Below are 15060 nucleotides of genomic sequence, written 5' to 3'. Positions count from 1 at the left end.
ATACTAACATTAAATAATTTTACGGTTTATTAGTGCTTGAGAATGGAAACCTAGGCTCTCCGAAACATGTCGCGCGAGTGACTAAAACAAGTGTCTAAACCGTGAAATTATTTAATTTAAGAAGAAGTCCTATTTTAAGACCAGTTTTGGGATAAGTTAGCTCCGTTTCACATGAACATAATGTAAGTGAAAGAAATGATTAGTGTTTGTGACATTACGTCACAATTAGGTAAGGAACGGCTGCATGGTCCGTGGTAAGAGGCTGTTTGCCTCGTCAGCGCCACTTCGGTATTGGGACTAAGGACGGCTGCTGCGCGTGCGCGCGCGCCACTACTATATATTCCGGGCTTGATCGTGCGCTTTGGTAAGGTCACGTGACCTTACACACGTCACTATTTACTTCAGCCTTGCTCTGCTTCACGAATGCACACAGTTTTATAACTCTAATTGTGAACTGGAATGAAACTTTATATTTGTTACAAAAACGGTAAAAAAGTACAGTACAAAACCGAACACCATGTAGCTAATTCGAACATTCATACACAGGTAATTAGGTACGTACGTTGTACTCGTATCGATGAACACACGAGTAGGTTTTAAAAAATGTACCTACGAATTTAAAAAAATGTATACTCTATCTATACATATAATAAAGCGGAAGAGGGTCGAAAGTCTGTACATGGAAGATATTCGAAAAAAAATTGGCTGGGGATACTTAGAATCGATTACAGAACGCGTTCCAACAGTTTTTAGAATTTTTGTCTGTTTGTCTGTTTATTTTTCCGCGCATCAAATGAAAACGGCTGAACGGATTTTGATGCAAACTTTACTAATCTGTCGAAAAAATCTACGGCCAGGTTATAGGCTATAAACATTTGAGAAATTTTACCCCTAAGGGGATTAAAAAGGGGATGAAAGTTTGTATGGGGCTCAAGATTTATTTTAAGCTAGCAATTTGAAACTTCGTAAAAAGATATATAATGGAATTACAAGAAAACCCATTTCAGCGTTTTTGAAAATTCATCCCCTAAGGAGGTGAAAAAGAGGTTGAAAGTTTGTATGGAAATCAACATTTTTTTTCGAGTGCGTTACTTGAATCTTTGTATATGGGCATATTATTATAATACAGGAAAAGTGATTTCAGCGTTTTCAAGAATTCGTCCCCTAACGGGGTTAAAAGAGGGTTGAATGTTTGAATCCATTACAAATGCTTTGAAACTTCTTAGAAAGGTATAATAGACGATTACAAAAAAAGTAATTTCGACGTTTTTGGATATTTAACCCCTCAGGGGGTTGAAAAGGGGATGAAAGTTTGTCTTGGGGTGCAAATTTTATTTTAAGCTAGGAACTTGAAACTTGCAAAAAGGTATTATATTAAAAAGCAAGAAAATTACTTTCAGCGTTTTTAAACATTCTACCCTATTCTATTCTATTTCTAAGGTTGTGAAAAAGGGGTTAAAAAATTTTTCTTGATAACTATATAATTTAAGCTACAAGGCCAAATTAGGTCTCGTTTTGTATATATCGGGTATGCCGAATTCATTTATGATATCAAAATGACACCATTCCGGAGTGAAAACACAAAATATACGAAAAAAAATACTTTTCTTCTTTTCTTCTTTCTTAACTCCTCTTCACGTTTAAACCGCTGAACCAATTTAGTTTAAATTTGGTATAGAGATAGTTTGAGTCCCAGTGAAGAGCATAGGATAGTTTTAATCTCAAATATCATCCCTTAAGGGTGTGAAAAGGGAGGTGGAAATTGGTATGGGATTCAATAACCGCTGAACCGATTTAGATAAAATTTGGTATACAATGTGTGGCCTGTAATAGGAGCAAAAAGTTAAACTGTAGGTTGTACTCCTTATACCGACCAACATTTGTTCAGCGACTTTTAAAAATAACTTGTGTTTTGATTGTTAAAACACTTTAAAGTTTTTTCCAAGACGCAATGTATTGCGAATTTTGTTATGTTTAAGGTGTGACAGGCAACCTCAATCACAATGATAATGGCGTACATTGTAGGTAATATTTATTTTGTATGAAAAATACGAAGTCTAAAGTCTTCATTATTTTTAAAAGTCGCTGAACAAATGTTGGTCAGTTTGAGGAGTATAGCCTACAGTTTAATCTTTTGCTCCTATTACAGGCCACACATTGTAGAGATAGTTTGAGTCCCGTAGAAGAACATAGGGTAGTTTTAATCCCAAAAAAATTGCCTTAAAACTGAAAAGGAAGGTGTAATATTGTAGGGGGAATCAATAACCGCCTGAACTGATTTACATGAAATCTACGTATACGTCTTTTGTTTTAGTTGAAAATAATACTAAACGACTTAGAACCTAATCTTAAACATTCCCACCCCCCTACATCAAAAATATGGGTAGCTCCACTTCTTAAATACATCTTAGGAACACCAAGATTAATTCTGCCAACGGAAATATTTTATTCAGAGAACTCCTTATTTGACATTTTTATCGTTTGAGCACACTCGACTAATTGAGTTGCACCTGAATCTTATAGCGCTAGTTAGGAAGGAGATGCAAACTTTTTCTTCAAATATGTGCTACGACTATCGAGTACCCTGCCAAAGTAACAGATGGCGCTGAAATTAGTACGTTGTGACTATTCATGTCACAACGTACTGTGTACTGGTGTACGCCACCGAGGAAGGATTTTGCCAAATTAATATCAACAAATTATTTTTTTAATTACACAATAAATTAATTGCCACACATTGCACAGTGCCATCTTTTGGGGAACAGAGTAACATTAAGTAATCAAGTATTCATAGTTAAATAGTGGTAAAATCAACACGCATATCAACACGCGTTTAATTGCATAAATAATTATTTAAAATTTATTATTAATTTTCTCCATCATGAATTATACCTAATCGTAATTATATCGCATCCATATTCATGCGTATCGCATCCTTTAAGCACTTAAGACGAGAGTGGAGGACCCGCGCGAAATCACCTTTGGTACAACTGTTAGTCCTCATTTTCCTCTCTTGATATTAACATTATTCAAAATATTTTGACACAATTAGTTGTGTATCAACCACAGCTATGTCCCGTGTACGTTTGTGTTTTTGGAATTTTTAATTACTTATTATAAAAGTTAGAAGCATTAAAAAAATTGCATTAAATCTGTTTTTCGCTCCTAGTTTTTACAATAATCAAAAAAAATCTAAAAAAGTCAAACGTAGAAAACGTAGCGTTTAGCTATGATAAATATACATCAAATTATGTACCTAAAAATATTTTCATAATGATAGAGAAAAATGGTGAGGTTTGTATGGAGAAGCGGCCGTGCCCTTTCCTCTTAATAATGGCCACGAAGGTGGGTACTTTAAGAAAAAAAAAAAACATTTTTCTATGTCGTTTGAGGAGTAATTGTCAAACGATTTGGGACTTATACGCTTTACTATGCCTTCCCAAAAAAATCGAATCTTTCGCGAAAGTCTCGCAACGCATTGAGGCTACAAGGGGCACGGTCTCAGGAGTCTGAGAAAGACCACGGTGAGAGACTCAGTGGCGCTCTAGCCAGGCAGGTCGCTTCGCTTTGGGCTGAAACGGCAATCCAGCGCGAGTCTCGATTGTGATCCCAAACACATCGTACGCAATACATATGTAGGTGCAGATCCTGACGGAGTGTGGCTCTGGAGAAGCCGTGTTCATCCCGCGCATCCCCTTCTTCCCGAGCAACTTCCCGTTCCGCCTCAAGCGCCTACAGGTCCCCGTGAGCGTCTGCTTCGCCATGGCACAGACCGAATTCCACGCAGGCGAAGCCGCGGGCACAGCTATACTTATATAAGAAAGCATACCTACTTACTCGTACAGTACCTTTTAAAGAATTAGTTTGCACAAGGAAAGAAGAACACGGGATAAAAGTTGATTATGACATAGTTAGGTTCGATATTATGTCATTATTTGTAGAAATAGGTTATATACTAAATAAATAGTTCGAAAAGTTTGTGTTAAAATAATTTCAATAAACTGTAGTTGTTACCTATTAAGTTATACTTTTTAATTTACTATTTTGATTGCTTATATTTCACAAAAGCTAGTAGGTAGGTACCTACTCAAAAGTGACGCGTATTGATAATAGATTATTTGTTTCAGATGTCAGTCAGCACCTTGGCTAATGGATAGCCACAGTCGCTCCGCGTCACCGGGCGCACCGGCGCGGCCGCAGCACCGGCCGCCGTCACCGCCGTCACCGCCGACGCCGCCCACGACCGGCCTCGACAACCGCGCCTTCCAGCCCGACGACCCCAACCACAATGACTCCTTCGCCTCCAACCACACGCACCAGAATGGCCACACCAAGGAACTGAACGGCGAATCGAAAACTTTAGAGGCGGTCAACTTGGAACTCATCAATTTGCAACCTAGAAATGGAAACACAAAAAAGAAAGATGTCGAAGTAGACATGAATGTAACGAACCCATATGATGAATATTTTGTACCAGTCAACGAGCACAGGAAGTATATGAGGTATGTTCATTTACAATCTACTACAATAAAGTATCTAGTTTAATAATCTATATAATTATCTAAATACGTATGTCCTGACTGACTGACTTATCATCACTATTACAAAAGATAGAAAGTTGAAATTTACACATCAGGTTCCATCTATATTGTGCACAAAAAATAAGAAGCGATTTTAAAAAACTTCCACCCCTGAGGGTGTTAAAAAGGAGACGAAAATTTGTATTGGGTTCAAGTTTTATTTTAAGCTAGGAACTCAAAACTTCGTAATGAGACATTTTAATAAAATACAAGAAAAGTAATTTCAGCATTTTTGAAATTTCTTACCTTAAGATGAGAAAGGGATTTTATTTTTATGAGGATTATTAAACTTCGTAGATAAACACAATATTAGCAAACAAGGAAATCAATTTCCGCGTTTATGATAATTCTTTCCGAAGGGGTATAAAAAAGGGGTTGAAAGTTAGTACAAGCAATAGTTATTTGTTATACAAGGGTGCAAAGTTGTATTTTACCCGCGAGTGTTTTAACACACGAGAAGTAAAATACATTTGCACCCGTGTGTAACACAAAACTTTTCCCCTCACTATTGCGAGGAAAGTGCAACATCCACACGCGTTAGATCATCTTCATCAACTGGAATCACTCATTTTTATTACGATATTATAAGAAAAACTGGAAATTCTGTACTTTTACGTGAGAAGTTATTAAGTAAAATTTTTGTTGACAATGTTTACATAACTGACGTATGAAATGTCAATGATGCGTTTTAAAATTGCATCGACTTAACTTGTGCGTTCAGAATTATATTTAACATAATTATTAAAAAACAAACGTTTATTATGGAATTTTAAGGTTTATGACTTAAAATCATTAAATAAGGCTAAATCTGGTATTTTTTATTAGATTCTCAAACCATTTATTTACTGATAATTAATATCGAACTAACCATTATTATGAGCGTTTTACGTTTTGTTATCTGTCAAGCTACTTAAACACGCTCCATCCAAGGTCAAATTACTTTCCCCACTAGTGGATAAAATGCGTTTTTCCCCGCTTGTTTTAAAGGATAAAAGACGGCGTTCCGAGCTATTGAGGGGAAAAGATAGATATAACTCCGTAATAGATGGATACAGTCTAAGGAAAAAAACGTGCCTCGTAAATCAAGAAAATTTGGCTCTCGATCAGAGGGCGCTACTAGCTTTGGCCTACTGTCGTATAGATGGCGTTGATGGTTTCGTTTGTTATTTACAATTTTAACGCATATCAGTGAAAGAACATGGGTCAAAATCATAAAAATAATTAATGCAAATAAAAATAAAAACATTTATCCATATTTAAATACATTTTATCGTATTTTTTATAAATCTTCATTTTTAGTTTTAAAGTGTGTCGACAGATGGCAGTGAATTTACTGGGGTTACAAAATTTACTATAGTATAAGTTACTCTATGGTACAAGGTAAGTACGAATAGGTACTTTTTTTAAGTGCGAGACTTTAAAACTCTTAAAAAGCATAATATTAGAAAACAGGAAAGAGATTTCAGTGTTTGAAAAGTCATACCTCAATGGGGTTGAAAATATTTTTTCAAACGAAACGAGATACTTTAAACTTCGTAAAAAAGCATTATATATATTAGATACAAGGATAACAAATTCAGCGGTTTGGAATATTCTTCTTCTGGGGCTTGAAAGAGATTATATTAAGAACATTTGTATTAAGAACATAAAGAACATTTTTTATACAATTTTGGTGTTTGACGATCCTTTTGTGAAATTCTTATAATTAAGTTTGACATTATCTATAATAATTCAATGTTTTTAAGAACAATAATAACTGCATCAATTAATTCTCTGATATTTAGATTAAGGTAATATTTGTAAAACTTGACAATTTAAAAGTGCTTGTTGATTTTGACTTGACTTGACTTGACTTGACATTTTTTTAGGGTTCCGTACCCAAAAAACGAGTAAAAACGGGACCATATTACTAAGACTCCGCTGTCTGTCTGTCTATCCGTCTGTCACCAGGCTGTATCTCACGAACCGTGATAGCTAGACAGTTGAAATTTTCACAGATGATGTATTTCTGTTGCCGCTATAACAACAAATCGATTTATCTGCACTTATTGTAGGTGCTTATACACGGTGGCTAAAAAATAAGTGCATTCCCGTTGGGAGGATTTGGGATTATACTAAGCAAATATTTACTATGGCTGCTCCATTTTCTATGAGAAGGATTGGTTTTCGGTTAACAAGTTTTTCTTTTATTTTAAATCCGGCAGAAAGTTTTCGAAGTAAGGAGTCATCAGCATTCTTTTATGTTTATTAAGCAATTGTGTCTAAACAACAAATAAGTCGCGTTATATTTTAAGTATTTCATTTTGTTTTGAGAAAGTCTGCATATTTATGAGTGCGGCGGATGACACGAGACAATAGCAGAGATCGACTGAAACAAATTCCAAGCATAATACAAATAGAGCACGCGGTGGGTTCCATTATCTCCTGACCCTTTTTATTCGTGCAGTGCCCAGACCCCGCGTTCTAGTCACGCTAACTACTTAAACTTATATATATGGTAAATACCTACACTTATGTCACATAACATCCGATAGTGCAAAAATATGTAAATATATTATTGTTTCAATTGATTCAATTTACTTAACATTTTAGGTCACATTGTAACAGTGAACTAGAAAATGTCCAGATTGTGAAGAGCAGCCATTCTCAAAATGTGCTCCGCGGAGACCTAGGGCTCCGCAAAGCCTTTGTAGGGGCTCTGAGAGGAAAAAAAAACAAAATCCAGTTCTTCTAAATATATGGCTGGTCCACAGTACAATGGTGACGAACGAAAATTATTAATTTGGGGCTCCGTCAAATATTTCGCTTTTCAAAAGGGTTCCGTCACCAAAAAAGTTTGAGAACCGCTGGTGTAGAGTACTCCATACCTACTTACTCTTTAGAGTACTCTGTATTCTATAGCATTGTCAAACTAAAGTCATTGTTAGCAAAGTTGCGCAAACATTGACATTAGGATAGGAGATAGGATCCTTTCCTAATAAATGTAGGTATATTAGCAATTCACTCTTTCCTTAATAAAGAAAAACAAAAGATATTATGCAGAGCCGTATTTGCGCAAATATGGCAAAATATACGTTGCTAGCCTTAACAGAGAACTGTGGAAATACATATCACTTGTTCAAAGATCTATTGGTACATTCAAAATACATCGGTATAGTCAGTGTTGGCCGTAATTGTTAATTTTAATTAACCATTGATCAATTGCATTAACCATTAGTTTCGCCATTAACCAATTGCATCACGCACCAATTGCATTAAAGTTAATTCGAATTAAATTTTTGAGACGTTAATGGCCAATAACTTTAACGGCCATTAACTTCAATGGCCATTCAAGTTTCAAATAATTAGAATTACTCTCAATTGCATTCACGTTTAATAAAATTAAATTCGTGATATTTTAAAATGAGACGGCAAAATGACCCTGACTGAACCCTGGCAGTAGTAGCAGTACCTACTATCAAAGATAGATATAACTCCGTAATAGATGGATACAGTCTAAGGAAAAAACGTGCCTCGAAAATCACGTAAATTTGATTCTCGATCAGAGGGCGCCACTAGTTTTGGCCTACACTCGTATAGAGGGCGTTGACGGTTTCGTTTGTTATTTATAATTTTAACGCATATCAGTGAAAGAACATGGGTCAAAATCATAAAAATAATTAATGCAAATAAAAAAAATCATTTATCCATATTTAAATACATTTTATCGTATTTTTATAAATATTTATTTTTAGTTTTAAAGTGTGTCGACAGATGGCAGTGAATTTACTGGGGTTACAAAATTTACTATGACAGTACCGCTCTAGTATAAGTTACTCTATGCTACTATATACCTTGTGGAATTCAGGTTTGGTGCAACATAGACATACGCGGTTTTGGTCATTTGAATCGTTGATGAGCACTTCGGAGAGCAGTACCCATGATAGAGCTGATGCTGAACCCTGGCAGTACATAGTGGAACTAAGGTTTGGTGCAACATAGGCACGCGCTGTTTTGATCATCCAACTCGTCTTGATGAGCACTTGGAAGAGCAGTACCAATGATAGAGCTGATGCTAAACCCTGGCAGTACCTAGTGGAACTAAGGTTTGGTGCAACATAGGCAAACGCTGTTTTAGTTATCCGACTCGTCTTGGTGAGCACTTAGGAGAGCAGTACCCATGATAGAGCTGATGCTGAACATTGGCAGTACATAGTGGAACTCAGGTTTGGTGCAACATAGGCACACGCTGTTTTGGTCATCCCACTCGTTCTAATGAGCACTTTGGAGCGCAATATTCAAAGTACATGATAACTAATACTGAATTATGGCAGTAGCAGTAGGTGTAGGTACTCGTACTTACTAGGAGTCAGATATGATCCAATCTAGGCACACGCTGTTCTGGTTGATCCTTCTTTATTAAGCTGATGGAAGTAATAACAAACGTGCTGCTGAATCTATATAGTTCATTGGTTTACTACTAATAATTTACTTCTCAATGCCAAGAAAACTAAATGTGTAAAATTCTCTTTACCTAATGTACAGCATGCGAGTGACGCTCAGGTTGTTTTAAAAGACGAAATTTTAGATTTTGATCATAAAGCTGTTTTTCTAGGCCTAACCTTAGATTCAAAATTACAGTGGGGTACGCACATTTCTACACTGGCCGGTAGACTAAGTTCAGCAGCATACGCAGTTAAAAGAATCCGTCAACTTGCAGATGTTGAGACAGCACGGCTGGTGTATTTTGGATATTTCCACAGCGTCATGTCTTACGGCATTTTATTGTGGGGCAAAGCCGCTGACATTAATTCAATTTTTGTTTTACAGAAGCGTGCTGTTCGTAACATATATAATTTAGGAACGCGAATGTCTCTTAAAGATAAATTTAAAGAAATCAATATTCTCACTGTTGCTTGTCAATATATTTACGAAAATATAATGTATGTAAGAAAAATATCGACATGTATAAATTGAATAGTGACATACACAATTTTAACACTAGAAATAAAAATAAATTGGCGATTCCGAAATACCGTTTAAATAGAGTAAATAATATGTCATTTATGGGGAACAGTGTGCGCTTTTATAATAAGTTACCATCTAATTTAACGAAATTGTCAATGAATAAATTCAAGTCAATTGTAAAACGACAGCTTTTACAAAAAGCTTATTATACGGTTAAGGAATTCGTAGAAGATAAGGATGCATTTATGTTAAAATAGAATAATTATGTATATATAGTTATAAGTTGACATGTGAAAGAGCTAGCTTAAGCCTATTTACAGAATAAACATTTTGAATTTTGAATTTTTGAATTATGTTTTGTTATTTTTGTATTTTTTAAATGACCATGATTAGAAATATTTTCATGTTGATGCAATGTCAGGTAAACACGCTGTTTTCGTAATCTGATTCGTCTTGATAAGCACTTGGAAGGGCAGTAGCCAAGACAGAGCTGATGCTGAACCCTGGCAGTACATAGTGGAACTCAAGTTTTGTGCAACAAAGGCATATGTTGCACAAAACTTGAGTTCCACTATGTACTGCCAGGGTTCAGCATCAGCTCTATCATGAGTACTGCTCTCCCAAGTGCTCATCAAGACGAGTCGGATTACCAAAACAGCGTGCGCCTATGTTGCACCAAACCTTAATTCCACTAGGTACTGCCAGGGATCAGTATCAGCTCTATCATGGGTACTGCTCTCCTAAGTGCTCATGAAGACGAGTCGGATGACCAAAACAGCGCGTGCCTATGTTGCACCAAACCTTAGTTCCACTATGTGCTGCTAGGGTTCAGCATCAGCTCTATCATGGGTACTGCTCTCCTAAGTGCTCATCAAGACGAGTCGGGTGACTAAAACAGCGTGTGCCTATGTTGCACCAAACCTTAGTTCCACTAGGTACTGCCAGGGTTCAGCATCAGCTCTATCATGGGTACTGCTCTCCTAAGTGCTCATCAAGACGATTCGGGTGACTAAAACAGCGTGTGCCTATGTTGCACCAAACCTTAGTTCCACTAGGTACTGCCAGGGTTCAGTATCAGCTCTATCATGGGTACTGCTCTCCTAAGTGCTCATCAAGACGAGTCGGATTACCAAAACAGCGTGCGCCTATGTTGCACCAAACCTAAGGTCCACTAGGTACTGCCAGGGTTCATAAGGAGGATGAGTAATACATACTCAAAACTTTTACAAGTTCAGTCTTGCGGACCTTTGATCCCTTGGACGCCTTTATAAAATTATGATATTTCTTCTTGTTAATTGTTAATTATCAATCACATTTTTAATATCATTAAAAATTGATTTAATTGTTAATGGTTTGTGAAACCATTAACCATTAGTTCGTTTTAATTGTCAATGTTTCGAAATAAATTAATATTAATGGCCATTGATGTTAATGGCCATTACTAATTCATTTTCCGTCAATGGTTAATGGCCATTAACCTTTTCAATGGTTAATTTTTAATGGGCAATGGCATTAACGTTCGGCCAACACTGGGTATAGTGGTTAAGATAAAAAGCTCAACAATTATTGGTTTTCGTGTTTGATGATATTGTACGGTTAGTTTACACGTAGGTACATAGCTGTGGATTCACGTGCGAGCGTGCTGAGGTTGGTGGTATGTTATTGTGTTAGAGCCGGGCAGGAGCACACAATGCGCGGCCGTCGACCCCGCCGCTCACCTCCAGTCTGCAGTCTGCACTGCAGCGCGCAGCGCGCCCCTGGGTCTCGAGCTCTCTGCCTTCCATCGTGCATTAAACGCGCACAACTATGTAAAACACATCGGTGTTATGATGCGGTTCTCTCAGTCCCTTGCGAGCTTATTTTATTTGGATCAAAATTAATCTCCATATAGGTAAACTATTTACTTAGTCTCATTACGATACAAAATAGCCAGGGTGGCTCGCGGGCCGCAAGTGAGAGGGCCGTCTCCCGTCTCTTGCCGACCGCTGACTTATAGCAAGGACTCCACAGTTTCACTAAAGTATTCTCAGCAAAACAAGTCATGCACGAAATTTTGAAAATTCACTACTTTCATTTTCAAATATAATGGTCATAAAGGCACGTTGGACATTTATTTCGATCTTAGTAGTAAAATTTAATTGCTTTAGCGTCAAGAGCACTCTTTTCGCGACACCGACTTTGCAAAAACAGTAGAGTTAGAGCAAGATAAGTCTGAAACGATATTGCAAGTGCTATTTTAAACTTCTATGAAATTATGACTCATAAATAACACTTGCACAGCTATCAAAATCGTTGCTGACTTGTCTAGTCTAACTCTACCTAGGTAGAGGTGTGGCAGATGGAGATGACATATTTATTTGGATATCCATAACAATGACAATTTTATTCTGCTAAGCAGTTACAAAATCTTGATAATCAAATAATTATTATGTAGTTCACTTGTTCAACTATTTATAATGAAGACACATAATTATTATTAAAAGCCGGTTAAATATACATATGTATGCAAATTTTCAGCTTCATTGGAAGTCGGCAAGTGGGTCAAATTTAACTTGCAAGATTTGATATGTACATACATACATACATAAGTACATTGCAAGTTAATAGAAAGCTTGTAAAATAAAACGGATTGTAAGTATCAATAGAAAGTAAATCGTACGTAAAGCAGTAACAATCGGATCCACCGATGACAAGACAACACAGTGCCGCAGGCCGCACCACAATGTTATGTTATCTGTTCATTGAATGCGACAGTTGCTTATTATATTAAGCGAGGTTTAGACTAGCAAGAAGTTGCATGCAATTTACGTTACATTGCCGACTACTAAGGTAAACTGCATTCAAAAGTTTCATCAGATACTGCAATGTAATGAAAATTGCACGCAAGTTCTTGCTAGACTACACCTCGCTTTAGGTAAGCGTGTTGACATTAGGCTCAAATCTAGGTGGCATTGACCCTCTGACCCAGCAAAGGGGCCCACTGAATATCAGTCCGCCGGATGATATCGGCCTGTCAGTTGTTCGGAACTGTCAAATTTTTGTTCTAACTGACAGGCCGATATCGTCCTTAGGACTGATAGTCAGTGGGCCCCTTAAGTACCACCGACATTCCGGAGTCATTTCAAAAAGGTTTTTTAGCTCAGTTGCCCTAGTTATTTATATTTACTATACTTATGGTTTTAACAACGCCGGCGATATGTATCTTTCTGAGAATAGTAGTAGTACATATTTAATAAGGTACCTATATATATTTTTTCAACATTTAAATTAGGGAGGCGTGTAGTGGATTAAGTAATACAGAGCTATCAATTTTAGCAAACCTATATTCACAATATATATAAGATTTAACATAGGATTTTCATAAATAGATATTTTACCATTTTTCTATAAGTTACCTAGTATTGCGTTGCGATTAGGGTACCTACTTAGGTAACTAGTGAAAGTACTGAAAAAAAGTAGGGCTCCGCCATATTGAAAAAATTCAAGACGGAATCGACTAAGTAAATGTAAACAAAATGTTTTTCTCTCGGATATCCTTTTGTTAAATATAGATATCCCGTTTGTGATTTTCAGAGGGGAGAAGCTGTATGTGACAGCAGACAAGCGTGGCGGGAAGGGCGGCTGCAAGCGACCGCTGTGCTGGACGCTGCTAGGGCTCGTGGTGGCCGCCGTCGTCGCGCTCATCGCGCTCGCCGCCAGTCAGTAGACCTACCTCCTCACCATGATCAGAAACCACCGTTATACAAAATCGGATTTGGCCATTGTTATCGTTCATATCATATATCTTTCGTAAACCAACGTTATATATCTTGCATATCGTCACGTATTTGACAAGATCGCTCGACTTCTGTGTTAAACTTAGGATTAGAGCGGCGCTGTTAGATAACTCGCGCCCCTTTAAAACCGATATTTTTAACATGGCAATTGGAAGAAGCGATAGTAATCATTGTGAACTTGTCTCCTAAACCGATCCGAACCTACTAACAAACAACATTATACCGCTACCAACTTTTACATGGCATATACCTTTATGCATTGGTTATGGTTACATGCATTTCTCTACGCTCTAGTGTCACCTGTGTACCAATACTTGTATAGGAAACAATTATCCAATATTACTGTTAATCCGAAAGCAGCATCATGCTCTTTGTTACCTAGTTGTGGCTAAATTACTGAACCGACACGACATTGATTAAATTTCGCATGTAGGAAACTTATGCCCCCTTATAATAAAGCTACACTCCACTGTAGCGTGGAATGTTTGATAGGTCAAACCTTAAAGGAGCTTGCTTTTTTTGACATTAAATTTACCCTTGCTATGCTGGTTATGGTTACCTGTATGTATAACTTAATTTTATTATTAAAATCGAGAACAGTCTTGATTCCGAAGATACGTTTATTATTTAATTATTCCCATGAATACATATAATATTATCTGTTGCAGCTGGTGTTTTATTCACTAATTCCCCGACACCGGTGGAACAGTACAACGCGTCCGTCAGCTCAGCACGGGCGCTCGGCGGCATCGGGCATGCGTCCCACCGCGACCACGACCATCACCACAATCACGGTCACGACCACGATCACACATACCACGACGACCAGACTCTGGACGCAGAAAAGCCTGACGATACCCAACAAGTTGGCTACAGTCACGATGAGACAACGACTCACGGAAGTGATGAAGAATACGACCAATCCGATGTCGAAAATAATAATGATTTTTCAATGTATGGTGTGTATCAAGTCACTTGTTATTTAAATAGTGTATGGTGACAAGACGATAACAACTTTTTTTTTTCAGTACCTAAAGTAATGGAGGGCGAATTAAAAATAGACAATGAAGAAATCACAGATGCGCTTTACGATCCTAGAAGTAACGAGTACAAACAATTTACAGAAGATTTTACCCAAGCACTTAAAGAAGCCCTATTCGGGTTAGACTCGATGAACGATAACGGCAACGACGTAATAGTAGAATTCATAGAGCTCAGGTAATCATTATTTTATACCTACCTACGCAGGACGTCGTCCTGTGATTTATACACGGTCGTCTAAAACGCGCTGGACAGAGACCGGTGGAGGTATACCATCCGCTCCAGATGCAACCCACCACTAATACTGACCACGATCCTCAGACATGAGGGACCGACCCGACAGAGAGAGAGAGATACCTATCTACCTGAGTTACGACACACTTGCCCAGCTATAAATTCGCCTTAGCCTTCCGTCGTTCTTTTTTTATTAACCTCATACTTTTTTTATTATACAGGGTGTCCTTAGGCATTGAACAAAGCCGAAATGTACATATGCATTAGGGTATTCATTTTTTATTTAGATCAAAAGATAATAAAATAAATTTTCAAACAAAAATTAATTCCAATGATCGACCACAAAAAGAAACAGACTGTATTAATCAGTGGTGTTTTTGACAACTTGTTCGAAAATGTGCGGCAATGATGACATTTGTCAAAAGTCAGAATCTTATTAATGTCACTAATGTCAGAAATAAAAAAGATAATCAATAAGATCG

At 37.2% G+C, this 15060-nt stretch overlaps 2 protein-coding genes across 2 annotated transcripts in view; both read left to right on the top strand.

Moving 5' to 3' along the window:
• Positions 1-15060, top strand: part of LOC134754957 (small ribosomal subunit protein uS14m) — a 306550-nt gene that overhangs the window by 87056 nt on the left and 204434 nt on the right. The gene's annotated exons all lie outside the window — the stretch shown is intronic.
• Positions 1-15060, top strand: part of LOC134754808 (uncharacterized) — a 103567-nt gene that overhangs the window by 84327 nt on the left and 4180 nt on the right. The window contains exons 2-5 of the mRNA XM_063691185.1: positions 4128-4502; positions 13101-13225; positions 13972-14262; positions 14332-14521. Coding sequence (XP_063547255.1) covers positions 4150-4502; positions 13101-13225; positions 13972-14262; positions 14332-14521 — 959 coding nt within the window. The 5' untranslated portion in view covers positions 4128-4149. The remainder of the gene's footprint in view (positions 1-4127; positions 4503-13100; positions 13226-13971; positions 14263-14331; positions 14522-15060) is intronic.

This window comes from Cydia strobilella, chromosome Z (genome assembly GCF_947568885.1).
Source record: "Cydia strobilella chromosome Z, ilCydStro3.1, whole genome shotgun sequence".
NCBI classification, from domain to species: domain Eukaryota; kingdom Metazoa; phylum Arthropoda; class Insecta; order Lepidoptera; family Tortricidae; genus Cydia; species Cydia strobilella.
Note: the sequence above shows the minus strand (reverse complement) of the source record. Positions and strands in the feature narration are given on the sequence as shown.